Source organism: Zootoca vivipara, chromosome 13 (genome assembly GCF_963506605.1).
Source record: "Zootoca vivipara chromosome 13, rZooViv1.1, whole genome shotgun sequence".
In the NCBI taxonomy this organism is placed as follows: domain Eukaryota; kingdom Metazoa; phylum Chordata; class Lepidosauria; order Squamata; family Lacertidae; genus Zootoca; species Zootoca vivipara.
This window is the reverse complement of record NC_083288.1, coordinates 27,584,812-27,610,944: the sequence shown is the minus strand read 5'-3', so window position 1 is coordinate 27,610,944 and position 26,133 is coordinate 27,584,812. Positions and strand designations below refer to the sequence as shown.

The window sequence follows — 26,133 nt, the reverse complement described above, 5'->3', positions numbered from 1 at the left end:
GGTTTCAAGGGAAGGCAAAAGTGTTTGACTACCAGAATTTCTCATGGGATTCCCACACCCTCCCTAGACTGCCACTGAATTTCAGCTGAAGTGAAATTCATGTGTGACCTCTTAAAAGCCGAAGTCAACAGGAGTAGGGTGTGTGGATCGGTATGTACACATGCCTGCAATGTCCCCTGCATGCTGCACACCCAATGTACCAGCACTGAATTGGAATGTCTGCAGGCATTTTCTAAGTACATTTTGGTGAACCTGTTAGACACCACTGTGCAGTAAGGAAACATTCAAAGCAAGATGGTCAGTATGGAGCACACAGGGAAGCCATGGTTACTATTCCTTATTCAGGCATAGTGTCTGAACATTGATAAGTTGTATCAAACCCATTCACAAAATTAATCATAATAAGAAGAACAAGAAAGTCAGAAAAACATGCAAATTACCAGGAGGGGGAGAGACTTCAAGAGAAACTAAAATGTGTGGATTTAAAAGTCAAAATAATATGGCTGTGCACCTCCCCTCCATTCCATCAACCCTCCCTGGGTTAACTTGGTTAACCTACTGCACGCCGAGTCCAGTCCCAAAGTAGTTTGGAGGGTGGTGTTTATGTTTAATGAATGTCTAATGCCTAATTAAACATACAGATGAGAGGGGGAAGTGGATGTTGCTCTCCACCCCACTCCCAACTGGCGGCAAGCTCAATTTTGCAGGATGCTCTTTGAAAATGACTTCTTTGCAGAGGCAAGAAAAGGAGAGGGTGTGTGTACAGTATAGTAAGCCTGCAACTTATGTGAGGGTTCAATTCCCAGGAACTGCACACAACCACAAAAACACATAAAGCCAGGAAGGCTCAGATCATCTTCTCTTCACTCAGATGACCTCCACTTGCTTTCCATGCTCTTGCTAGGCGCTATCTCACTCTCCAACTCTCTGACAATACCCGAATACTCTCCCAGGGTGAGTGCAATGGCTGATGGGATTGCCAACAGTTGTTTCCCACTCCTCCACTTCCTTTTGACATTTTTTCTACAGCATGCTTTTATTTCCCCTTATTTTTCCAGTTTATTATTCTTATTCTTTTATTGCCCTTGTAAGGTAGGGTTGCCATATGTCCAAGAAAAACCAGACAGGTCCTCTTTTGGGGGGCCTACATGCCCACCTGGGAGGATTTTTACCATTAACTGGGGGTTAAATTTGTGTGTTTCTGTATGTTGGCGGGTGTGTGGCTCGGGTTCAGGCATGGGCTCTGGTGTGGGAAGCTTGGGCTCAGCAGAGAAGCTCAGCATATTTTTGTGTGATTGTGGGTAAAAAAACCTAAACAACTTCTTTTGTCCAGATTTTTACCTCTGGAAATAAACCCTAATGTAAGGTTACGATCACATAAGAAAAGTGAGCATAAGTTGAAAGCTTGGTGTATAAACCACTGACTTCTGTGTGGCTGGAATGTATTCTACCAAAAAATACATGAGCTACATCTATTGATCTGTCCACTTTCATCTCTGTCTAGCTCTATCCACACATTCACAAAGAGAGAGCTCCTAATACAAAAGTGAGGATGAGGTGCAGCTCTTAGCTCTTTGACAGCCTGGCCATACTACCAGCACTTGCCTTGCAGGTGGCGCTGTGGTCTAAACCACTGAGCCTCTTGGGCTTGCTGATCAGAAGCTGGCAGTTTGAATCCACACAACAAGGTGAGTTCCTTTGCTCTATCCCAGCTCCTGCCTGTCTAGCAGTTCGAAAGCACACCAGTTCAAGTAAAGCGGCGGGAAGATAAATGGTGTTTCTGTGTGCTCTGGTTTCCGTCACGGTGTTCTGTTGTGAAGCGGTTTAGTCATGCTGGCCACATGACCCGGAAAGCTGTCTGTGGACAAACACTGGCTCCCTTGGCCTGAAAGCGAGATGAGTGCCACAACCCCATAGTCGCCTTTGACTGGACTTAAACATCCAGGGGTCCTTTACCTTTTTTACGTTTTACTTGTCTTTCAAAACCTTGTACTTACCAATAAAATCTGACAACATATTAAAGAACATTTAGGTGCTATCTTTATTAGATTCATTACATTCTACATATTACATTCATTACAGTGATCTTATTTTGTTTCTTCGTTTTAGTCATACTTTGACTGGATTTCTTCTCTTTCAGAGAGGGCTTATTTTCTTGAGAAGCTGTGGAGACCAGTGAGATTGGTTTCCTTTGCAAAGCTTTCCTTGTATATCACTTATTTATGATAGATTTAATTGGGGGGTGGAAGAGCATCCACGTTGCCTGCAGGTTAAATCTCTGACAGTTCCAGGAAGGGCTGGGAGAGCTCCTGGTCTGAAATCTTGGACAACCAGTGCCAACACTGAGCAAAAATGGGCCAATGATTTGACACAGAATTAGACAGCTCCCTATGTGCTTTTCTCCAATAGAAATCAATGGGACTAGTTGGCTGCAACTTCAGTGGCACTCAGATACAGTCATACTTCCTTTTGTGTCCAGGATCTGTTCCAGAGCCCTGGACGCTTGACGAAAGTATGCTTGACAAAGCGCTTTTCTGTGCATGCACAAAGCGCGATTTAGTGCTTCTGTGCATGCATGAGGGGCAAACCCGGAAGTAACCCGTTCCGGTACTTCTGGGTTTGCTGCGGACATTGGACAAAATGGACCCTAAATGGGGCGGATGCAAAAGGAGGTACAACTGTAAAAGTAACTTAATCTGAATCTTGTCTTATACATATCACTCTTAATACTACACCATTCTATTTAATCCATATAACACATTAACCAGAGAGTGTTATATCTACAATGATATGCAATATGAACTTGTTTGGTCAACAGTATTATGCATGTAATTTTTATCAAAATCATTATATTTTTCATTATTAGTACTGTACCGGTACCATCTAGAACAGGCATGATGAACCTGTGGCCCTCCAGATGTTGTTGGACTCCAACTCTGATCAGTCTCAGCTTGCATGACCAATGATCAGGTATGCTGGAAGTTGCGGTCCAAACAACATCTGGAGGATCAAAGTTCCACATTCTTGAAGCAGAGAATCACATATGTATAAATAGACAATGCTTGAAACACACGTTCAAAAAGGAAATTTTATATTTAATGCAGACATTACAGTTTTGCACCCAATCAATACCCAAAAGTGATTTTAAGTTCACCAGACAAACAAAATCTCATGAGGAGAGCCAGCTTTTTGAGGCTCTTCACAAGTTAGTAGGCCTGTAAAAATGTTTGATTAAGGCCTTTGAGGAGAACCCATAATATCCTTGATCTCATCCAGAATCTTTTGATGATTATTTGCTACATTCATCTTTGCTGCAGTGAGTAGCTTTTCAATTTCTTCATCCGAATACTTCAACTTGAAGGTTGAAAACGTTGAAGTGTATTCATCAATTTTACCTGAAAAACAGGCACATTGGAGGATGACTATAAAATATCCCATTACTGTTGAGTTTGAGAATATTGCATGTATTGGAAAGAGAATTAATACAAAATAAGATCAAAGTAATATCTAGGGTGTATGGAACCTTTCTGGAATGGGACGTGAAAGACAAACAAGTAATGGAAGTGATGGTGAAATGGGCAATAGATATAGGTAAACCTATTCAATTAGCAGCATGGGGAAAATTGTGGAAAGAGAATTGGAGATTCACAGCATGTGAGGCAATTAAAGAAAATTATTTAAAGATGTTCTACAGATGGTAAATGACACTTTACAAACTATCTAAAATGTATAGAACAAAATCAAAAATGTGTTGGAGGTGCAAACAAGCGGAAGGCACACTGCTGCATATGTGGTGGACTTGTGATGCAATTAGGGGTTTGGGGGATATGGTTTATGAAGAGCTGAATAAAATATTCAAACAAACCTTAAAAAAGCAGAAGCCTTTCTACTGGGAATATTAGAGTCAGATATTGCAAGGGAAAATAAGAGAATATTTCTTTATGCAACAGCTGCAACAAGAATTCTAATTGCCAAAAATTGGAAAAATGAGACAATCCCAACAAAAAAAAAGTGTGGCAAGGAAAGTTATTTGAGTATTTAGAACTGGCTAAATTGACAGAGGCAATTAGAGATCAATCCAAACAAAAATTTCAAAAAGAATAGGGAAAATATAGTGATTATCTGAAAAAGCAGTGCCCTCAAATTAATACCTGGACTTGCCTTGACTAATTTCCACAAAACAAATTATGGTGTAAGAATGTAAGGTAAAGAGAAAAATAGAGAAGAGGAATTGTGAAAGAAACAGTTGGCTAAGTATACAACCGGACCTGCGTTGAGGATGAAGGAAGTCAAACAGAAATGAATAAGAACTGAATTAGGGATGTATCTGTAACATCTGCTTTGCATTTGTAGTTGTAGTAACTTTTTGTTAGTTTGTTTTGTGAGTGTTTTCTGTGTTGGTGTAGGTATAAAAAAATCAATAAAATAAAAAGGCAAAAACAGAATATTGCATGTAACTTTACTCTCCACCCCCACCCCCCACTCTTCTACAGAAAGAGGATCACAGCCAAACATTGAATTGCTCATTGAGCACACTGCAAGAGTTGCATTATGCAGGATTCACTGCATTCCCTTGATATCTAGCTTTTAAAACTCAGTGTTTGGTTGCACAGATGCAGCTAATGTTTATACACAGGCATCTAAAGACATGCACTAGACTAGAGTATATAATGTCTCATGTAGTACAATGCCTCCTGTTTTACATCAGTGATGTTGATTTTGAATTATTGATATCATATTGATAATAAATTACCCTGAGGGCGAGAGTAGATCTAAAAAGCTTAAGTTACAGAAGGGGAGGTTTCATCCGAACATTAGGAGAATCACATAACAAAAACTACAATGGTAAAAGTAAAGGTAACCCTATTACGTCCAGTCGCTGATGACTCTGGGGTTGCGGCGCTCATCTCGCTCTACAGGTTGAGGGAGCTGGCGTTTGTCCACAGACAGCTTCCGGGTCATGTGGCCACCATGACTAAGCCGCTTCTGGCGAACCAGAGCAGCACACGGAAACACCGTTTACCTTCCCGCCGGAGCGGTACCTATTTATCTACTTGCACTTTGACGTGCTTTCGAACTGCTAGGCGGGCAGAAGCTGGGACCGAGCAACGGGAGCTCACTCCGTCGCGGGGATTCGAACCGCCGACCTTCTGATTGGCAAGCCCAAGAGGCTCTGTGGTTTAGACCACAGTGCCACCCGCATCCCAAAATACGAAAATTTTCAAAGGTAGGGGGTCCATTGCTAGGCTTTTGAAAAACATGGGGTCTGCTGTACTTGGAGGTCTGTAATTGGAGAAATTTTTGGGGCATCTTTGTGATAGATTTAAAAAAAAAAAAAATGTTAGAGAGCTACTTGTTTGGGATGTTCAAGCTCTAAATTTCCTGAAATCAGCAGGACAGGGTGGTTTACAAGGCCTGCTTTTACTCCATGAGTCTATGATAATTATGTTTTTGTAGTATAGCTGAAAGAGGAAATGTTCTATTGTCCTTTTTAGAAAAACGAATGAAGGACAGTCTATGGATATATGGTAGTAAACTGCATAGAACAATGTGCAATCAGGTGGCTTGTGAATAGGGGCTTTGAGGTCTGTCCCTATTTTCAGTTGTGAAATGTTGGGATGTATGTGGCAGGGATGTTTAATGAGGCCCCAGTAGGATGTATCTGATATGGAGAAAGGAACCTTAAGGAAGGCAATGTTCAGCAGTCAGGAAAAGGGGAAATGTCTCAGAAAGAAAGGAATAAGGAAGATGAATTTAAACATGAGGGTGAATGCTACCAGAGCAATTTAATGTTGGGAGGAAATGGCCCACTGAATTCTTACTTCTCAATCATTTTAATCTCTGATCATTAAAAACAAAACAAAAAACACCAAATGGGCCCCATTCTCAAGTTACCTGGGCAGTTGACCCTGTTGAATAGTGGGAAATGCATGATAGTTAGGCCCTCTCCTTTGAAGATATAGCAATCCAGCGGGTTGTCTTTCTCTTGCTGATCTTTCTCATCTATCTTGGGGAATTTGATTCCATTGACTTTGCAGTAGTCAGCAGCTTTTGTGATGGTCTGTGCCAAAAGGAAGAGAAAACTATTTAATGTGTTGATAAATCCACTTGGAAAAATAGCTGCCACTTTGCTTCCTGTGTTGCTTTTAGGGGCTCACAGGGACATAGGAAGCTGGCTTTTATCAAGTCAGATCAACAGCGCATCTAGCTCAGTATTGTCTTCACCTCTTGGCAATATCTAGGATTGAAGGCATGGAATCTTTCTCAGCTCTACCAGAAGATGCAAGGGGTTGTCCCTGGGGCCTTCTGCATGAAAAATGGTGTTCTGCCACTAAGCTTCTATATGTCTCTTTCCTAAACATCTTTTCCCCCTAACATTACCTCAGCAACTTGAGAAGTGATGTAACATTGCTCCTTCCTCCAGTGCTCTGTTAACATCAGATTCTCAGTGTTGCATGGATTGATATTTGCCAGCACAGGAGCATAATGGCTGTGGCAGGGGAAGCCCCCACCCCTCCACCCCGAGAATGGTACAGGAAACTGGTATTGGGTTGAATTAGGCCACAAGTTTATTGATTACAGAAAAGAGTAGGTTTGGCTAAGGCTTTGGGCCAGCCTGCTACCTGGAAGAAACCTGATGGGGTCAAACTTGTGTTTGGGAGTGACCCACAACATGGATTGAATGCTATGACCCCACACAGGCTGCCATTTATAGTGGTGTATTGCCCATTGGTCCCCCCATGGACTCCCAGACAGAGTCAGCCCTCCTATACCCCTCTAATCGGGTACCCCTGTGACTAAGGATCCAGCCCAATGCTTTATTTGCCACTTGATCTGGCCCAGCCAGCCATGAGGGCAGCCAACACCTGTCTGCCCCCTTAAATAGGCTGGGGGCAGGCTCCTGTCTTTGATTGGCTAAGCAAGCACTGCCCACCTTTACCTGAGGGCCCGATGTAGCTGGAGGTGGGCAGTGCCAGCCATCACCTCTCCAGCCACACTGGAATATGGCAGCCTCCTGGAACTACCATGGCCACGCTATGCTGCAATAGCTGCCCACCCAGAGTCCCAAGCGATGTCATCTATGGAAAACTGGGATAATGCTTGAGAAGAGGCTGTATCATAGTTATTTCACAGAGAGAGGGGGTGTTTCTGACAACAATTGATTGGTCAGGAAATGAGTCAAAGAGTTGTTTCCAACTAAGTTATATTCAGAGTAGTCTCACTGAATTTAATGGTCATAAGTTAGTCACATCCATTACAAGCTTTCACTTCATCATCCTACTCTGAATTCCTGTTGCCAAGAAAAATTAGAAAGGGAGACAAGACATATTTTAGCCTTGTATGCCTATCTGTCTGCCCCTTTCATACAATGAATTACCTGAAAAGGGTCCCCAGAACTGTAGTCAAAAGACAGGATCAGCTTCACATTTCTCTCAGGGTAGAGAATAAGTGGGTAAGCAGTATTTATTGCCAGGCCAGCATCAATCAGAGACACGACATCTTTCCCTTTTAGCGCTGGGACTTTAACATCAGCTAAGAACACAAAACTTTAGTGTAAATGTTTGAACCAACACAAACCTACTGGTGGTTGATTTTTAATAAAGCTCTGGAGAAAGATCATGCAAATATCTTTTGCAAGGCAACTCTGTTCCAGTGTGTTCCAAGGTGAAGCATACTGTTCCTGAGGATTTCATTTTTTCCCCTTCTTAATTTGAAATATAGCTAAAGCTGCCACATGAACTTCTAAGTTCTCCATTAATGGAAAACGCCAGTGGAGAGGAGGAGGTTTGGCTCTATGACTTGTTAGCTGAATCTACCAATTCAAGAATTACTTTACCAGGACTCTCCTTTTTACTTTAAATAAAAGGTCTTATTTGGAAAGGAGTTGGAAGTAGTATTTTACTTTTAAATGCTGTTTGCTAGCTGACTCTCTTAGGAGCAGGAATGCATAACATAGGAAGCGGTCTCACAATGAGCCCCTCTAATAGGTATGACCCATCCCCTTCTGCAAAGTGAGATAATTTGTCTTTGGGGGAGGGGACACGGCCATCACCACTTGATTCTTTCCATGACAAGTCAACCAATAGTTGACCATCCTTAGTCCAAATCCTTGCCCCATCTCTAAACATATCCCTATTCGACAGTATCCCCATGGCATGATGATGTGGCAGTCGCAGTCCAGTTTTTGAGTGTCTCAGAAGTTGAACGTTTCGGCTTTCAAACACCAAAAACCCGGAAGTAAATGCTTCCATTTTTGAATGCTTTTCAGAAGCCAAACGTGCCACACAGCTTCCATATTGAGTTTCCGGACGTAATTGCATCCGGAAATGCATGCTTCAGTTTTTGAACGTTTTGGAAATTAAACGGTCTTCCGGAACGGATTACGTTCGAAAACCGAGGTTCCACTGTAAAATATAAAAACCTTGCAATTATGAGTAAACAATTATGAATGTGATTGCAATACAATCTTACGGTCGTTGTGAAAGAAGTTGTCGGTGCTTCCCCAAGTCCACTTCAGAATACATACATTGGTTTTGTAGATGAGCATGATCCAGTCTAAATTAAATGAGATTCAGAGCTAAGAATGGCACATAAATAAATAACAAAAAATAGCATTTGATAAGGCTTCCTGAAAACCAAAGAAAAGCAGAACAAAATTATATAAGCAAATACAACTGAACAGTTCACACAGAAGCAAAGAGTGCACAAAAGATTGGATAAAGCATACACCTTTCAATTATCTTTGAATAAGTTTCTTCTGCTACAGCACAGGTGATACAACCTGGTCCAAGGGTAGCTTTATTAAATCTGTTTATAGATGATGATAAGTATTTATTCTTTAAGCACCTATTAATCATTGTTTGCAGCTAGAAATAGAATTACACAAAATTGGGAAGCAGCAACTAATTTAATTCCGGAGGCATTGTGGGATGGAATAAAGAACATATCCCCTTATGGAGAAATTAAAAAAGCACCTGAGAGTGTTCAGGAAAACAAATATGAAATGTGATTGTGAAACTGTATGGTACTTATTGAGTTCACTGGAAAGGGCAATGCTGCCCTCTCACCACCAGTTACCCATGGCTCACGTTGGGACAATCTGCTAAAACAGGGAGTACATTCAATTCTAAGCTACAGTACTTACAAACTTCATGTTTGACTGTATAATTTACATTTTATATCCATGGAATGTTTATTGGGGGGTGGAAGTATATGAGGATTTCTTATTGTTCAGTTTCTAAAAATACATATAACAAGTAGGTTTTTTTAAAAAAAAAATTCACCTTTCATTTCACTCATTACTATTTCACCTCTCAAACTACCCGGGACAAGGCATTACAAAGGATGGGTGCTATTAACCAAGAAGATCTGCTTCTATGTTGACATGAGGTTTTATGCAACACATTTCCTGTTTCAACACAATGGTAATGAAATAGAACAGGCATGGGCAAACTCAGCCCTCCAGATGTTTTGGGACTACATTCCATCATCCCTGACCACTGGTCCTGCTAGCTAGGGATCATGGGAGTTGTAGGCAAAAAACATCTGGAGGGCCAAGTTTGCCTATGCCTGAAATAGAACAACGGTCATAAACACATCTGCCCCAAGTAGAGAAGCACAGCATGAGTTAGGAAGCAGTCAGACAGCTGGGAGTAGTCGGCCGTCTCCACAGTCACTTACGGACTCATTGTTAAAACTGTGTTTATGGAAGACAATGTTACTTGGCTACGAGTGATCACAGAAGAAGAACTCCCCATTCCCCTAACACAGAATGAAATGCTGATAAGACGTTAGTAGAGAGCGGGATGGAGAGAAGCCAACTTGCTCAAGAAGCACAAGCAGGCTTGAAAAGCAGGAGGGGGAGCATTTCCTCACCGGAAGAGGAGGCAATTAATCCCCTGAGCCCAAGGAGTAGACATATGGGAAAGGAAACAAACCCAGAAACGTAAGGGGAATAGGATATTCTGCAGAACCAGGAAGCACTCCTCAGAAGGGTCAACTGAATTGTAAGGTATGGAAGCTCTGATAGAGAGTCCGAAACTGATGGTTTGTTTTGCAATAAATCTTCTAGCTAATTATGACTTGCATGCTGTGTTATCAAGGCAGCAGCCTGAGCTCTTGACAACAACCACTCCACTTGTTTCCAGTTGAAATGGAACTGCATTAGTAAGAGGCTTCCTGGATAGAGTCTCATAAGTTCTTTTCAGCTCATGCACTTTGAGTAAATACAGACATATGAAAAATAAATTTCAGGCACTTCCATAGGGATGTTTCAGAGAACAGATGGTCATTGCTACTACTTGATAGCATTCTTGATTTGTTAAGAGCTTAATAGCCTTTGCAGTGCTCATCAGTACCAACCCCATGCTGATATTCTTAATTCTACTTAGAGGTGCAAAGTTGAGAGACAGTGGTTCTCCCAAAGGCACATAACGGAACATTGCTAACTCCAGAAGGTACTTTCTGTTCACATATGCACAGTTTTGTGCTTTGTTCTAGAGTAGGGATAGGGAAATGCAGATATCATTGGACGGTGTCTCCCATTATTTCTGACTGTTGGCAATACAGCTGATGAGATGCAGGATCTAACAACATTGAGAAGGTCACACATTCCCCATCCCTCTGCCAGAGCATTCTAAGAGAAAAAATGAAATTAAAGCGAAACATGTTGAAGAGTTTTGCACTTGCCCAATGTAAGCATGAAACAGAATCTCTTGTACTGGTGCTTGTGGAACACTGCCAGCAGCTGTTTTCTTTCTGTTCATAGTTCTTTGGATCCAACTCAATGAGTCTAAAATGGGGCTTTATTTCGGCATTAAAGATCCAAATCTAACTCTATGTTAGAAGGGGAAGAAATGGAGGCAGTGAGAGATTTTACCTTCTTGGGTTCCATGATCACTGCAGGTGGTGACAGCAGTCACAAAATTAAAAGATGCCTGCTTCTTGGGAGAAAAGCAATGACAAACCTAGACAGCATCTTAAAAAGCAGAGATATCACCTTGCCGACAAAGGTCCGTATAGTTAAAGCTATGGTTTTCCCAGGAGTGATGTATGGAAGTGAGAGCTGGACCATAAAGAAGGCTGATCGCCGAAGAATTGATGCTTTTGAATTCTGGTGCTGGAGGAGACTCTTGAGAGTCCCATGGACTGCAAGAAGATCAAACCTATCCATTCTGAAGGAAATCAGCCCTGAGTGCTCACTGGAAGGACAGATCCTGAAGCTGAGGCTCCAATACTTTGGCCACCTCATGAGAAGAGAAGACTCCCTGGAAAAGACCCTGATGTTGGGAAAGATGGAGGGCACAAGGAGAAGGGGATGACAGAGGATGAGATGGTTGGACAGTGTACTTGAAGCCACCAACATGAGTCTGACCAAACTGCGGGAGGCAGTAGAAGACAGGAGTGCCTGCCGTGCTCTGGTCCATGGGGTCACAAAGAGTTGGACATGACTAAACAACTAAACAACAACAAACTCTATGTCTATCTTCTGAATGGCACTGGCTACAGAGAATAGAAAGGCAATGGAAATAAAAAAGCAATTACTTACTTTTAATGGCTTGAAAAGGGCTGATAGATATCACTTTTATAACTCCTGTTTTGGGAAGGAAAACAACCATTTGAGAACTATAGACCATCTCAACAAGCAGCTTGAAGACACCGCAGGGAGATAAGACATATCTTCAGCTTCTTAAATTCCCATGGACACATTTTTTGGAGGTGGGGGTGTTAGAAGAGAAGCAACATGGCTGTTTATTTCACCAACATATGCACTTTTCTGTGAATTTGACAGGTTCAACTTTTAATTGCAAAGTGAACTGAATTCCTCCTCCATCCCAACTCAAAAGTAAGTTCCATTTCATTGAATGGGACTCACTCTCTAAAAAGTTGAACAATGTCCTGTCCCTGCAACATTTGTTAGATTGGCTTAAAAATAAGCTGATCCATGTCCCTCTAAATAGGAAGCTGTGTGGTTTATTGGAGAAAATCCAATTACACCCTCTTAACACCCCCAGCCCCACCTAGCTCCAAAATTGTGGTTTCCAGACAGGGATTGTGAAAGCTTACAAACATCCACCATCTTTGATTGCCAGTGATATGTTTGTGTGACAGGAGAGGTCATCACATGGCAGGCAGAATGACACATTTCTGAGCCTTTGAATTGGCTCAGGATTTCTCTGGGATTTTCAAAAATGAAACAATTTTCATGTGGAGTGGGAAGTTCACTTCTAAGCAACACACACACACATGCTTGTGTACATGTGTATTTTTTGCAAACTCCATACTGGTATCTCTCTCTCTCTCTTTTAAGTGTATTTTGTCTGGGTGCAATAGTGTTAGCACTTGTCACCTGAGTTTGCTATTAGGATAATTCTTATACAAATAATAAAGTGAGAACTAGCACAGATTATATTACCAAAACCCGATTCCCTAAACGTTGTAGCGAACCCCTATTAGAAGGCAATATATGGGCATTATGGCACTCACCTCCAAAATCTTTGTGCAAAGCTTCCCACAATTTCAAACACGCTTCCTCTTTTGCTTTTTCATCTGCTGTCTTCCAGGACTGACGCATCTCTTTCAGCGCCTCATAGCTTTTGCTGGTACTATGGACTTCACGGAAAATAGAGAGACATGGTGTATCTGAAGAAGTGTGCATGCACACGAAAGCTCATACCAAAATAAAAACTTAGTTGGTCTTTAAGGTGCTGCTGGAAGGAATTTTTTTTATGGTGAATAAAGGCAGGATGAAAAACTAAGCAACAAAGGGGAAATGATGGGTTATTTACTCCCAATGGATAGCTACCTGTAATATACAGTGTGTGTGTGTGTGTGTGTGTGTGTGTGTGTGTGTGTGTGTGTAAGATTCTATTATATAATGAGGGATTGTGAAAGAATCGATTATCAAAACTTGGGAAACATATAAATATAATAATATTAATCACTCTTCTCAGAGTAAGAGAAGGAATACAGCAGTGTTTCTCAACCAGTGTGCCTCCAGATGTTTTGGGACTACAACTCCCATCATTCCTGACCACTGGTCTTGCTAGCTAGGGATGATGGGAGTTGTAGTCCCAAAACATCTGGAGGCACACTGGTTGAGAAACACTGGGATACAGTCTCATAATTGCTTTGTAGAGAAGTGGAGCATGCTCATAACATAATGGTGCAATGGAGTGCAGGAAACCACAAGTTTAAATATATACTTTAGGGGTGTTGTAAGTCACTTAAGGTGTGGCGCGCAGGTGGCGCTGTGAGTTAAACCACAGAGCCTAGGGCTTGCTGATCAGAAGGTCAGCAGTTTGAATCCCCGCAACGGGGTGAGCTCCCGTTGCTGGGTCCTAGCTCCTGCCTACCTAGCAGTTCAAAAGCACATCAAAGTGCAAGTAGATAAATAGGTACCGCTACAGCGGGAAGGGGAACGGCGTTTCCGTGTGCTGCTCTGGTTCGCCAGAAGCGGCTTTGTCATGCTGGCCACATGACCTGGAAGCTGTACGCCGGCTCCCTCGGCCAATAACGTGAGATGAGCGCCACAATCCCAGAGTCGGTCACGAGTGGACCTAATGGTCAGGGGTCCCTTTACCTTTAAATCACTTAAGTAATGGTATATATTCTGTTTGGAAAGTAGTGTTGTTGCTTTTCTTGCAATCTGTTTTTATTTAAGCCATACTTAGTTATAACATTAACATTTCTCTTCCCCACACTTTTTGTTGTAATTATATTTTGGCAAACTTGAATTTTGATGGATGGTAACAACAACAACAACAACAACAACAACAACAACAATAATAAAGAAAATTAAAAAGTTAATGGGCATATCTAACTTAGATTCATTAATTTCAGGGGGCCTACTCTGAACTAGTGCCCAGCAATTCATTCACAAAGCACCATACTGCTTTCAAAAGGAAGAAAATATGTTGCTTAGAAATCACTTACCTTTCAGGAGGTTCTCCAAAAGATCAAAAAATCCAATTGCTGCTGTTGCTGAAGCATCTAATATAGACAGTTGCAACTCCAAAATATACTCATACGCCTTGCAAAGAAAACTAAGTGCCTGGTACTCTTGAGAATGAAACACAAGAGGAAAGTTGGTTACAAAGGCTGGCCTGCTCTCTATTTATTTTAAATGAGCTTTTTGTTCAGATGTCCAGCAACTGCTATCCCCCCACCTCATAAACACAACAGAACTTTGTGGGGAAGGGATGGCCCCCTTTTCATTATTTGCCTTTAACATTTCCTCAGATCTCCATAGGTCAATAAGACCCAGGACCAGCCCATTATATATTTCTCCCTTAGAACAACAAATGGCATGAAAAGCTGACAATAGGTATCTGTACAGGGATGTGAAAGAATGGGAGGAATGACCGCTCCCCACATCAAATGGGGGAGGGTGACTTTTGCGCGCAGCCCCCCGATCCCAGAGCAGCTCCCTGTTTGTTCGGAGCTGGTACTAGCTTCCTAGGCAGGCTACCTGGGTCCCCACCTACCCCAGCCAATCGTCCAATCCTGCCTGGGGAGGTGTTGCCAGGGGCCTAGCCAGGTAAGCGTAGGGACTGTCCAGCTCACACAATAGCATTTGAATCTTACCTGCCAAGCACCAGTCAGCTCCAGAGCTTCTCCCACCCTCCACACCCTCATCGAAGTTTTCTTTTGCAGGTTAACCTCTTTTCCACAGGTACACAAGTGCTGCTACCTCAAGGTCACTGTTGAAAGGCTGGAAAGGAATTTTCCTGCATTGGCAGGTTTAGCCTTTCCCGTAGCAATACGTCACAACTTTGGCAGTTTCAGGCCTTGGGCGGAATCCTTTAGGCTATCTTCCTGAAGGAAGGAGCATGAGGCGGTGACATCACCCCCTTTGTGGCAACAAGATTGGGGTCCCCCCGTTAAAGGGGTATTGGGAGGAGGCATTGACCGTACACCAAGAGGTTGTCATTGCTCTCCCCCTCCAGTGGCGATGAACAGGGGGCAGGCTCTCTCTGCTTGAACATATGTTCTCCAGAGCCAGCCCAACCCCCCCATACATTCTGGATAACCCCGAAGCCTCCCGAACTCCGGCTGGGGACTGGGAAGGACAAACGCCCAAGGCCTGAGCCAAGGTCTCCCTACATCTGAATCTTAATAAAGTTGTGGCCAATTTTAATCCCATAGCACGTTGTCTTGAGTCATTATTCCACTCAGGGGGTCGCCTGGGGTTTGGGGGACTCCGCCTGTCCACGCAAAAGAAAGGAGATGGGTGAGAGAGAAACAAAAAGGTGTCCATTGTTGTCTCTCTGTATTCCCTGGTTTGTTGATCTCCCTCCGTGTGGTGAAGGGGTGACAGAGGAAGAAAGTGTGCCCCCCCCCAACAACAACCATTTTACCCAAAGAGAATGTCATTCTTTGGCCCTCAAAATATTGTCCACCCCTGGTTTATGGTGATGACTGGGATATCATAAAGATGAGGAAAGAAAACTGATTAATGGAAATGGGAGTTACCTGGATTCAATTCACGGGCTTTAAAATAAGCTTCTTTGTCCTTTTTTAGCAAATCCAGTAAAGCACCTTGAAAGACAAATCCCTATGTTAACACACATGTAAGGCTTACCTTCTCGTATATATCGGTGTTTCATTTAATACATTATTAAAGTTCTACCCTGCACTTCCTCCCAAAGGAGGCCCAGAGTAGCTTTACTACAAGATGTCAGGGACTGGGCAGAGGAGGAGGAATGGTGGAGACCACCTCCTCATCCTGACCCTTCCAGGGAGGAGGAAGACAGTATAGATTTACAAAAGGGGTTTGAGCTCAGAGGCAGATGAGGGGGAAAGCTGGAAAATCATGGGACAGCTGGAACAACACCCGGCTGACACATTGTCATTAGAAAGCATTCCAGACCCTCTATCTCCCAGAACCCAGCTAGCCTCAGTAGTGCTCAGGTGCTCAGTGAAACAAATATTGTGGGAGGCATCTAGTGAAATAGATCTGCTAGTACAAGGACTTTTGGCTGTGCAAAGGGATTTCTGTCAACTCTTCTCTCCCTGCATACTCCTCATGCCCCTATACAGTGGTACCTCGGTTTATGAACACAATTGGTTCCGGAAGTCTGTTCATAAACTGAAGCTTTCATAAACTGAAGCGAACTTTCCCATTGAAAGTAATGGAAAGTGGATTAATCTGTTCCAGGCGGTCCGCGGAGTACTTAAAATGAAATGTTCATAAACCGAGGTGTTCATAAACCGAGGTTCCACTGTATATCTGTTCTGGCCAGTCCCCCAGCCCTCTGGAGTGCATTTGGAGAGGGTGCAGGGGTGGGAGCAAGCAGAAATCCTTGTGCTAGTGCAGGCATCCCCAAAGTGCGGACCTCCAGATGTTTTGGCCTACAACTCCCATGATCCCTAGCTAACAGGACCAGTGGTCAGGGATGATGGGAATTATAGTCCAAAACATCTGGAGGGCTGAAGTTTGGGGGTGCCTGTGCTAGTGGATCTATTTAGTTACATACCACCCTATGTTTACATTTAAGATAAATTATGTGTGCTGTTTAGGAGAACAAATAGATTTTTGCGATTTCATGGCAAAGATCTGAGTTTAGTACCTGGTAAATGCTGTTTCATCATCATTGGATCTTTTAATAGTCTGACATGGGTTTTATTATAATTATTTAATTATCAAACCACCCTTCATCCAAGGATCATAGGGGTGGCTTACGGTATAAAAAGGGTTTAAGCCTTCAGGAAAGCTATTTTTTGTCATGTGTTTTAAAGATTTTTGGACCATGAAGACTTTCCACAGCATGCATGCAACTCAAGATATGTTTTTAAGAATCATAGTACTATTGTTGTCTGTTTCTGTCTATAGCTCCTGAACAAGGAGCTCTTAACTCAGAAATGTGTTGAGTCACAATGAAGAATTTTGCTTCATTGAGCAACAGAGGCAAAAATGTAGCAACTTACCAAGGATTTCCTTCTTAATTTCTCGCTCGCTTGCAAGGGCACTTCCCCATAAACCTGAAAATCAGGAAGAGATGGCTTTTTAACAGTCTTTGGCAGTACTTTTTTTTCCCTAAAAAATATTCAGGGGTACTCTATTTTTTCTACACATATTGAAATACTGCCCCTCAATGAGGCCAAGCTTAAATTTGCAAGATGTTTAGGGGTATGCATACCCCGACTTCCCCCCAGAAAAGAAAAACACACTGGTCTTTGGTGTAAGTCTAAATGTCCAAAACCTGATGTTTAATGCTCATACAGATTAGCATTTAACTAGCCATGTTTGAAAGGGCTCCATCCTTTGAAAGATTATAAAGATAACAATGCACACATTATATTCTCCTTGGTTATACATTTTCTCATTTTGTCTGCTCCAGGACATGTTGCTGCATGAGCTCCTCTTACGTACCCCATAAACCTAGCATGTTTCGACATTATAGTGTTGTAAATATGCATGTTAAGGCTACAGTTCCAAACACAGTCCCTAGCAAGTTCCAGATGAACTTACTTCTGAGTAAGCATGGATAGAATTCCACTGCTAAACCTCACAATTGATCACCCACCCACTCTATATTCCTATTATTTAATCATGCAAAAAGAGAGTAAGGGCCATGGCACATGTTTTGCATGCAGACTGTCCCAATTTCAATCCTTGCCGTCTCCAGGTAAAGCTGAGGGGGGAAAGACTCCTGTCTGAAACCTTGAAGAGCTGTAGCCAATCAGTATAAACCAGGGATGGGGAACCTCTAACCATCCAGATCATCATAGAAAGAACTCTCACTAGCCACGTCCAGCATAGGCAATGTTTGGAGATACAGTGGTAGCTCTGGTTAAGAAGTTAATTCATTCCGGAGGTCCGTTCTTAACCTGAAGCACCACTTTAACCCAGGTGGCGCTGTGGGTTAAACCACAGAGTCTAGGGCTTGTTCGAATCCCTGCAACGGGGTGAGCTCCCGTTGCTCGCTCCCAGCTCCAGCCCACCTAGCAGTTCGAAAGCACATCAAAGTGCAAGTAGATAAATAGGGACAGCTCCGGCGGGAAGGTAAACGGCATTTCTGTGTGCTGCTCTGGTTCACCAGAAGTGGCTTTGTCATGCTGGCCACATGACCTGGAAGCTGTACGCTGGCTCCCTCAGCCAATAACGCGAGATGAGCGCGCAACCCCAGAGTCGGTCATGACTGGACCTAATGGTCAGGGGTCCCTTTACCTTTAAGCACACAAAGGGTTGCTGCCTTTAAAAAAACAATTCCTAAGCTTGACTTGTAGCCACAATACTTATTCACAGCCATATGGAAGAGTTATGTGTGCTGATTTGATGGATCAGCCAAGGATGCGCACAAACCTTATACTTGTGAATGTGCAGTACAGTGCACTGGTTAAGAACTTAATTCATTCCGGAGGTCCGTTCTTAACCTGAAACTGTTTTTAACCTGAAGCACCACTTTAGCTAATGGGGCTTCCTGCTGCCACCACGCCGCCACCGCACAATTTCTGTTCTCATCCTGAAGCAAAGTTCTTAACCTGGGGTACTATTTCTGGGTCGGCGGAGTCTGTAACCTGAAGCATTTGTAACCCGAAGCGTTTGTAACCCGAGGTACCACTGTAATTGGAGTTGAAAGCCTGTGACATCTGGGGACCCAGATTGCTAGAGGAGGAGATAGTACTGAGCTGAAACAGCATTAAGCTAAATGATGTTAAGTTACTTCTTGTACATCTTTAGAACACCTTCAGAGCAGAGGAGGCTAGCATGAATAGAGGACTGTCCATCAACCTTAAAATAGACTCAACCCGCCCCCATCTGCCTGCTGTCTTGCCACCAGTTGGGTGGTAGTCCTGACAGTCATTGGATCCAGCTTCATTTACTGCTGGTGCCTCTGCCCTCCACCCCACCTGTCCCAGCCACCACTGGTTCAGAGGAGGTTATTCTACTTGGCATTATGAGAACAACAGGCTTCAAATAAGCAAAATTAGGTTGGCAAACCTTGAAGGTAGGTAATATCTTTCTCCTTTTTTTTCTTGCTTAGTTCTCCATTTCTAAATAGACTCCCAAAGTGTTTGGTGTCGACATATCCTGCTGTACCATGACCCCCACCTACGCCAGGAGCCCCAGATTCGTGTGGGGTAAATTCAAACCAGCTGCCTGGGAGTAAAGAAAAGAAAAGAAAATTAGAAAGAGAGATATGAGGGGGGAAATCCCCGAAGTGCTAATGAGAACAGAATGCCCAGAAGACAAATGAAGGGGAAACAAATCAGCAAAGAAAGAGCTGCCAAGAAATTCCATCTAAAGCAGAATGCAAAGCGATTTGGATGGCGCTGTGCAGGGGAAACACTTGGAGGGATTTCGAGGTGAAGTTGAAAGGAAGTTAGCAATATCCATGAAATTCTTTGGGCAAGCAGGGACATGCTAATATCCAATTGCTCAGATGAACTTGCTAATCTCTGCTTCAATATCAGGGTGGGTAGTTTTACCCACAGAAATACACAGCAATCTGAGTGTAACCCTTGGGGCTGCAAAGTCCCCCCCCCCATGGTGATGCTAGGGATTTTGGTAACCATTCTCAGTTTCCCCAGGGACAGATCTTCAATGTAACCTCACAGACAAGGTCATCTCGATTGTTTTGCCCATGTGGGTATATTGAAGAGCTGCCCTCTGGAAAATTTGAATTCATTTTGCTGCTAGTCTTGATTGATTGATTGATTGATTGATTTACTTCTTTATTTTGGCAGGGAGGGAGGTGGATCAGCTCATTTTAAAATCAAATCTGATGTGGTCCTGGGTAAGCTAGCAGAGTTTTAGCACTCACTGGTAGCCAGCTGGCTAACACTGTAGGGTGGGGCAAGTGGAGAAAGGCCTTAGTGAATAATACCAATGGGTGGGAGAAAATAATAAGAGAAAATGATATCGTCAAATTATTACCTATGTGGTATCCTTCGTATCTGTGCTTGTCCACAGCTGCATAGATGGGATAAGGATTTTTACCATTCTCACATGATCTCTTGTGGTCAGTCAAGTTGCGTTCATCAAGCTGAAAAGGCATGGGTTTAGTTAATTGAATTTGCTACTCTACCTGTTCCCAGTTCTCAGGGTTTACTTGTGTGTAACATTCAGGAATGGGGGAGAAATTTGATTCAGTTTGCATTTGAAGCTGAATTGATCAAATCTGCACTTTCTGAGTGCAACATGAGAACCAAACCACACACACACAAAATTCACACTTGTCCGAATTTTGCAATGTACCTCTTCAATAACAAATGCTCACAAAAATGCATATATTAGTTAGAACTGTGCATAAAAATGAATATATATAAGTGAAAATATCATGCAGAATGCATGATACAGTGAAACCTTGGTTTATGAACACCTTGGTTTACGAATTTTCGGTTTACGAACGCCGCGGACCCATCTGGAACGGATTAATTCACTTTCCATTACTTTCAATGGGAAAGTTCGCTTCAGTTTATAAACGCTTCAGTTTATGAACAGACTTCCGGAACCAATTACACCCATGCTTCGGGTTAAGTACGCTTCTGGTTGAGTACTCCGCGGACCCGTCTGGAATGGATTAATCCACTTTTCATTACTTTCAGTGGGAAAGTTCGCTTCAGTTTATGAACGCTTCAGTTTAAGTACTCTGCGGACTGGACTGTCTGGAACAGATTAATCCACTTTCCATTGCTTTCAATGAGAAAGTTCGCTGCAGTTTATGAACGCTTCAGTTTATGAACAGACTTCCGGAACCAATTGTGTTCATAAACTGCGGTACCACTGTATTAGGATGCATTGCTTGCAAAAATGTATGCATTAGTCAAAACTCCATACAAAAATTATGAGGAGAAATCTGCATTAAAATGCTGAAGAATTTTCATAAGGTTACTGACCACTCTAAGTAGAGAGTGAATCCACATGGTTCTAGATTAAGAAGCTGTAATGACACTGCTTGTCACATAGGGAAGTGGTCAGCGGTTCCTGACACCAACCCACACTTGACTCTCATTCATTCTTCCTGTGGATGCATCAGATCATGGCTGGCCACCTTGCAGGCAAAATCTCTTCTTCAAACCCTTCCTGTCTAGCTCCAGACAACACCTTACCACATAATAATCCAGGGATGAAAACAAAATTATCTACCTAATTTTAGTGCTTCTGAATACTGTATACGAATGGATTTATATGTTTCATATGATATATAAGAGATAATGGTAGGGCCTTGAGGGGGAAAATACTGTCCTGGTCACTTTGGGTAATCGCTAACTTTCTTTATATTCTTGTTCAGTTTAGGTTCGGTTTAGGTCTCATGTGGTTTTGGATTCAACCTTTTAAAAAAAATCTCCACCTACCTCCTTTAGCATTTTATACACAATAAAATAGGACCAGAAATCAGTCAAAGAGTAATGTTCATCTTTTGAGGCCTCCAGTGCAGCTTCTGTTGCCTTCTTCACATCCCATTTGCCATTTACAAGTGTTTCCTTCTGAAGTTTTTCCAAGGCCTCTATTTTTTCAGCCCAGTCTTCATTTTTGTAGAGAGCTGACATGCACCTTTTCATGAAACAGTATAAATATTATCATGAGTTTGTGGAGGGGGGGTGTAGGCTGTATGTCTGGGGGCCCCATCTAATTCCTGGGTGGATTCAATTCCTGGACTAGGCAGGCTAGCTTCCTGTGAGGTCATGGCCCTCTAAGTATGAGTCATTAAGATAACAAAAAAGTGGCTCTGGGTCAGATAACAAATGGGTGGGGACCCCTTCCTCAACCCGCTGGTAGGTAGAAAAATAAAGGCAGAGTTGAGACTTGAGTGATGTGTGCTAGAAGCTTGGCAGCTGGAAGAAATAGACCCATGCCTGATTTCTGTTGGGATAGAAGGCTGCAGCTATGGGAGAAGCAAGACTCTTGTTATTTCTCTGTGTTGCAGGATGTTTCTGTAGAATGGCTCCCTATATGCCAGGATAGTGAAAACTAATTTTTCACTATGCCAACACCACCCACTCTTTCTTGTGGGGAGGAATGTGTGCCTTTTGTCTTGCACAAATGATTTGTGAAGCCTCTATATCTTGCATTTCCAAGATCCTTTGCCCATGAATAGAACCTGTTCTATTCTGTGTTGTGGAATAGCTGTCTTTTCTGTAATTTAACATGTGAATTACAACCGCTTGTCATTACCAACTGAGTCTGGTGAAAAATGTAGCTATTTTTCTTAGGCATGTTGCTTTTGCCTTGCTGCCATGGGCTGGGTTTGAGCTTGTAAATGTTGATGGCACACAGATTTTTATCAGTTGTGATAAGGTGTCAGATATTGCAGCTTTTACCACATGCCACAGCTTGCTGTTCTCATTAACCATTTACATTCACTTACCAGGTTGAACCTGATACCCCAGCCAAGTACATAATACAGCCCAGGAGATCATATTTCTTCAGCTCTGCCAGTGTCCCATAAAGGGCAATCATGGCCCTCAGTCCTCCTCCTGACCCCAGGACAGCAATATTTGGGATTTTGTCCTGGTGGAAGAAAAGGGAGGGGACTTAACAAATCTCTGTTTAATCAAGGAATGAAATAATAAAGTGTGTGTTTTCAATACACAAAGCATACTTGTGTTACATAGCCTGATTAAGCTTCTGTTTGAGCATTACAATTAATTGTTATTACTAATAATTAATGAACCCCTACCACATCATGTGGAATCCCAAGCTTGGCAAGGCATTTCTTCACTGTTTCTTTTCTAGAAGCGACAGCTGCTTGTTCACCCTTTGAGAGAGTTTGAGTGATCTGGACTTCAGATTTTTCCTGCTGAAAAATGAAATGGGGGGGGGAGGGAGTTTCTCATGCTAGGACAATGCAATGATGCCATCTTTTGACTATGAAAACCAAACCATCACTTGGGAAAATTGTTTCAGTGGCTCTAGTTTCTCAGGCCAGTATAACGGTCTCATCAGTGGATTAAGTCAAACCAAACTGGGCTAGTTCAGATACATCAGTTGATCTTTCTGGTAGTGAGCACATTCTTGCACATTCCCTGCACTTCCTCCTTCCTTCCAATGGTCCAATTCAGAACTTTATACTGAATTGGACCATTGGACTATCTAGCTCACCATTGTCTCCACTGATGGCTCTCTAGAGTTGCAGGCAGGAAAGTTTCCCAGCCCTACCTGGAGAAACTAGAGATTGAACCTGGGAGCTACAGCATACAATACTTACCACTGAACTATGTCCCTTCCCCAAGTGACAAGATAACCTCCCTGAAATTGAAATCTTAATCCATTGGACCAGATAGCAGAGTTTTGTTTTTTCTTGCATTATTAAAAGAGGGAGAGGGAATCTGGCTTCCCTCTCTTCAGCCTTCAAGCTTCTCAGTTCATCATTTTGCATTATATCTAAATGGACTTACCCTTTCTTAGATAATCTGAGATGCTTTGGTCTTAACTTCCCCTTGCCATGTTTGAGGCACAGCAAAGAATAGTATAGACGAATTGTTGCTTGTAGCTTAGCATGCATTAGAATTAGAGGACTGTTACCGAGTAGAATTTATTTTTGTTTGGAGCAGAAACCATCAGGCACTGTTGATTGTAAGGTAGATATCACTTACCGTCCTAGGTGGAAAGATGTTCATCTCCTCTTCTTTACTGATGCTCAAAATGAGGAAGCAAAAGCAGGGGGTCCTGAATATGGTGAAAACAAAAGCACCTCTTGTTTCCTGCTGTTTATGCTTTTCTCCAGTTACTTTAGGGCAACAAACAGCTACTTGGTGAGACAAGAGGAAACCGTTCAGTAACTCATCTCCTGTTACTAAATAGCACTGGATGCCAAATGGGCAGGAAGGAACCTGCTGTTGGGTTATAAGTTGGGCTGGGCTGAATGTTCAGTCCAGCCCAATTTAAGAGATTTCAGGAGTGGGTGTGGGTGAAAACCTTTCTGAAGATCAGGAGGGAGGGCAATGTTCAGGTGGGTTGGCACTTTGGGATGTGGAATCTTACTGGCTTTTTATGAGGTGGCGATGTTCACATTTATCTTTCGTTCTCCAGAGCAGATAACGAGACAAAGCCTATAGAAACAGAGCTGTCAAATGTCACACAAAGCTGGCTTGTCCTTGCTTTCTAATATTTATGTAAATAGAAGTGAAGAAAGAAGACCCTTCATCACCTCACAAAACCCCAGTAAAAAACACTCCCTTCCCCCACAAACATCAGCTGAATCCCACCTTCAAAGTCGTTCCCTTCAAGGGAGACTGAGGGCACTTTCCCATGGCATCTTATTGTGGATTCAAATTATTTATTAGCTAATTTCTCCCAGCATCCACACACAATCATCCTCATCAAAATACAATGCCATTTCCCCCTCTCCATTTAATCCAGATTTACTGTTGCTGCAAGTATTTATTCATTCAATTACTGGATTTTTCATTGAAACAATAAATGTAAATTAAATGGGGAAATAATATAGGGTGGCATGTTGGCGATAGTATAATGTAGACACTTCACAAGCTTTCCATGCACAAGGGGCACTGAATCCGCAATAAGCTGCTGTATGGAACTACCCTGAGACTCTAGAAAAGGAAGAGGGCTTCATCCTGGCAGTTATGGTAATATCCCTTAAGCATTTCTGCTGTTCTTGGCTTTCGAATCTCACAACTAGATGGCTTAATGCACTGTTCAAAAACTTCAGCTGGTGCAGAGATCCCAGTTTGGCTTGGCATGCTGTCTTAAGAACAGGCTAGGGTTCAAGGTAAGGGCTTATATGATGGAGGAGTTCGGAGCAGAGAGTTTAATTTGTGCCAGCCTCACCCCAGAACCTCTCTCACTATCACCAGGAGAATACCCCCAGACTTTGCTAAATATTAACTTGTTTCAGAGGATGTGCAGGACTCCTTATTTCACCAATACAAATTCCAACATAAAACGTTGGGAGGTGGAGATGTAGAAACACTGATATTCTGAATCCTCTTCTTAAAAAAAGAAAAGAAGTACTACCGGTACTTTGCAGAGGTATGGAAGGTTGGGCCTGAACTAGAAAGGGCAGCTAACTGTGGAGAGTGGAGACAAGAGAGAAAGCAAGTTGAAATGTAACTTACCCATTTATTGACCAGCCACAGAAAACTTCAACCACGCACAGAGGATTCTGTCAGTTGTGTCTCTTGAAGGGCTTAAAACCAAGGAATTTTAATAGAGGGCGGGGACACAGAAGTTGGCAAGAAAAAGTTAAGTCCCTGTCACAAGGGCAATCATGGGGTAAACTCTACCAACGCAATTGATCATCGCTCCTGTTGTGCACTGGTGTCAAGCATATGTGCTGCTGTAATGCTATGAGCACATATTTTTGCTATGGGAGAGGGCAGGAAGAGCTTAGTGGGCAGGAAGAGTTTGTGGCAGAGAGCAGTCCAGAACCAGAGGCAGAAGAGGAGGCTTGAGAGAAGGGGGCCCAAGAGGCAGCAGTGAGTCAGGCTAATGAGGAAGCCAGGCTGTCTCCCCATCCTGTGATGGGCAGCTACCCTCCTCCCTGGTCTTCTACAACATGAAGTGGTATGAAGATGGCAGAGTAAAGATAAGCAAGATGAAGGAGCCTCAAATTGATTCAGAAGGAACATGGGGAGTTTCACTCCTCACAGTTGCCTAATTCGGGAAAGATCTGCTGGGAAGAATTGTTGTGCTCATTAGGCCTGGCCTCAGGAGCTGTTTTCTTCCTTTGAATAAAGGGAGTTAACTTCACTAATACTGTGTGAGTTATTGCTGACCTGTTCCTAATACACCACAAATCCAACTCAATGGTGTAACATTGGAAAATGTTGATCACTTCTCCTACCTAGGCAGGACAAGGGCCAACATTGATGCCGAAATCCAGCATCGCCTGAGCTCTGCAAGTGAGGCTTTCTCCCGATTGAAGTGCAGAGTGTTTGAGGACCGGGACAATCGCAGGGAAACCAAAACGCTTGTACAAAGCTATTGTACTACCAACCTTACTATATGCTTGTAAAACATGGACCACTTATAAACACCATCTCCAACTCTCCAGCTCCTCAAAAGATTCCATCAACGGTGTCTCCAAAAAAATTTGCACATCACTTGGGAAGGCAGGCGAACTAATACCGGTATTAGTGTATTGGAAGAAGCAAAGATCACCAGTGTTGAAGCAATGATTCTTCAACATCAACTTCATTGGACTGGTCATGTTGTGTGGATGC

At 42.7% G+C, this 26,133-nt stretch overlaps 1 protein-coding gene across 5 annotated transcripts; it reads right to left on the bottom strand.

The window, feature by feature from the left end:
• Positions 1-2,023: 2,023 nt before the first annotated feature.
• LOC118094147 (cytosolic phospholipase A2 gamma) lies at positions 2,024-25,091 on the bottom strand. Of its 5 annotated transcripts, none has more exons than XM_060281535.1 (16): positions 25,027-25,091; positions 23,545-23,617; positions 22,629-22,745; positions 22,317-22,459; positions 21,304-21,502; positions 19,883-19,991; positions 18,947-19,105; positions 16,930-16,983; positions 15,475-15,540; positions 13,936-14,061; positions 12,487-12,612; positions 11,549-11,593; positions 8,473-8,556; positions 7,379-7,533; positions 5,896-6,061; positions 2,024-3,395 (listed from the first exon to the last, which is right to left on the bottom strand). In XM_060281535.1, the coding sequence occupies exons 2-16, from the start codon at positions 23,566-23,568 to the stop codon at positions 3,232-3,234; spliced, it is 1,737 nt and encodes a 578-aa protein (XP_060137518.1). In that variant the 5' UTR covers positions 23,569-23,617; positions 25,027-25,091; the 3' UTR covers positions 2,024-3,231. The 5 variants fall into 5 exon arrangements, with proteins under 5 accessions (XP_060137518.1, XP_060137516.1, XP_060137519.1 ...); XM_060281533.1 differs by having other exon boundaries at positions 22,629-22,748; positions 25,027-25,083; XM_060281536.1 differs by lacking the exon at positions 23,545-23,617 and having other exon boundaries at positions 22,629-22,748; positions 25,027-25,078.
• Between the last annotated feature and the right edge of the window lie 1,042 nt (positions 25,092-26,133).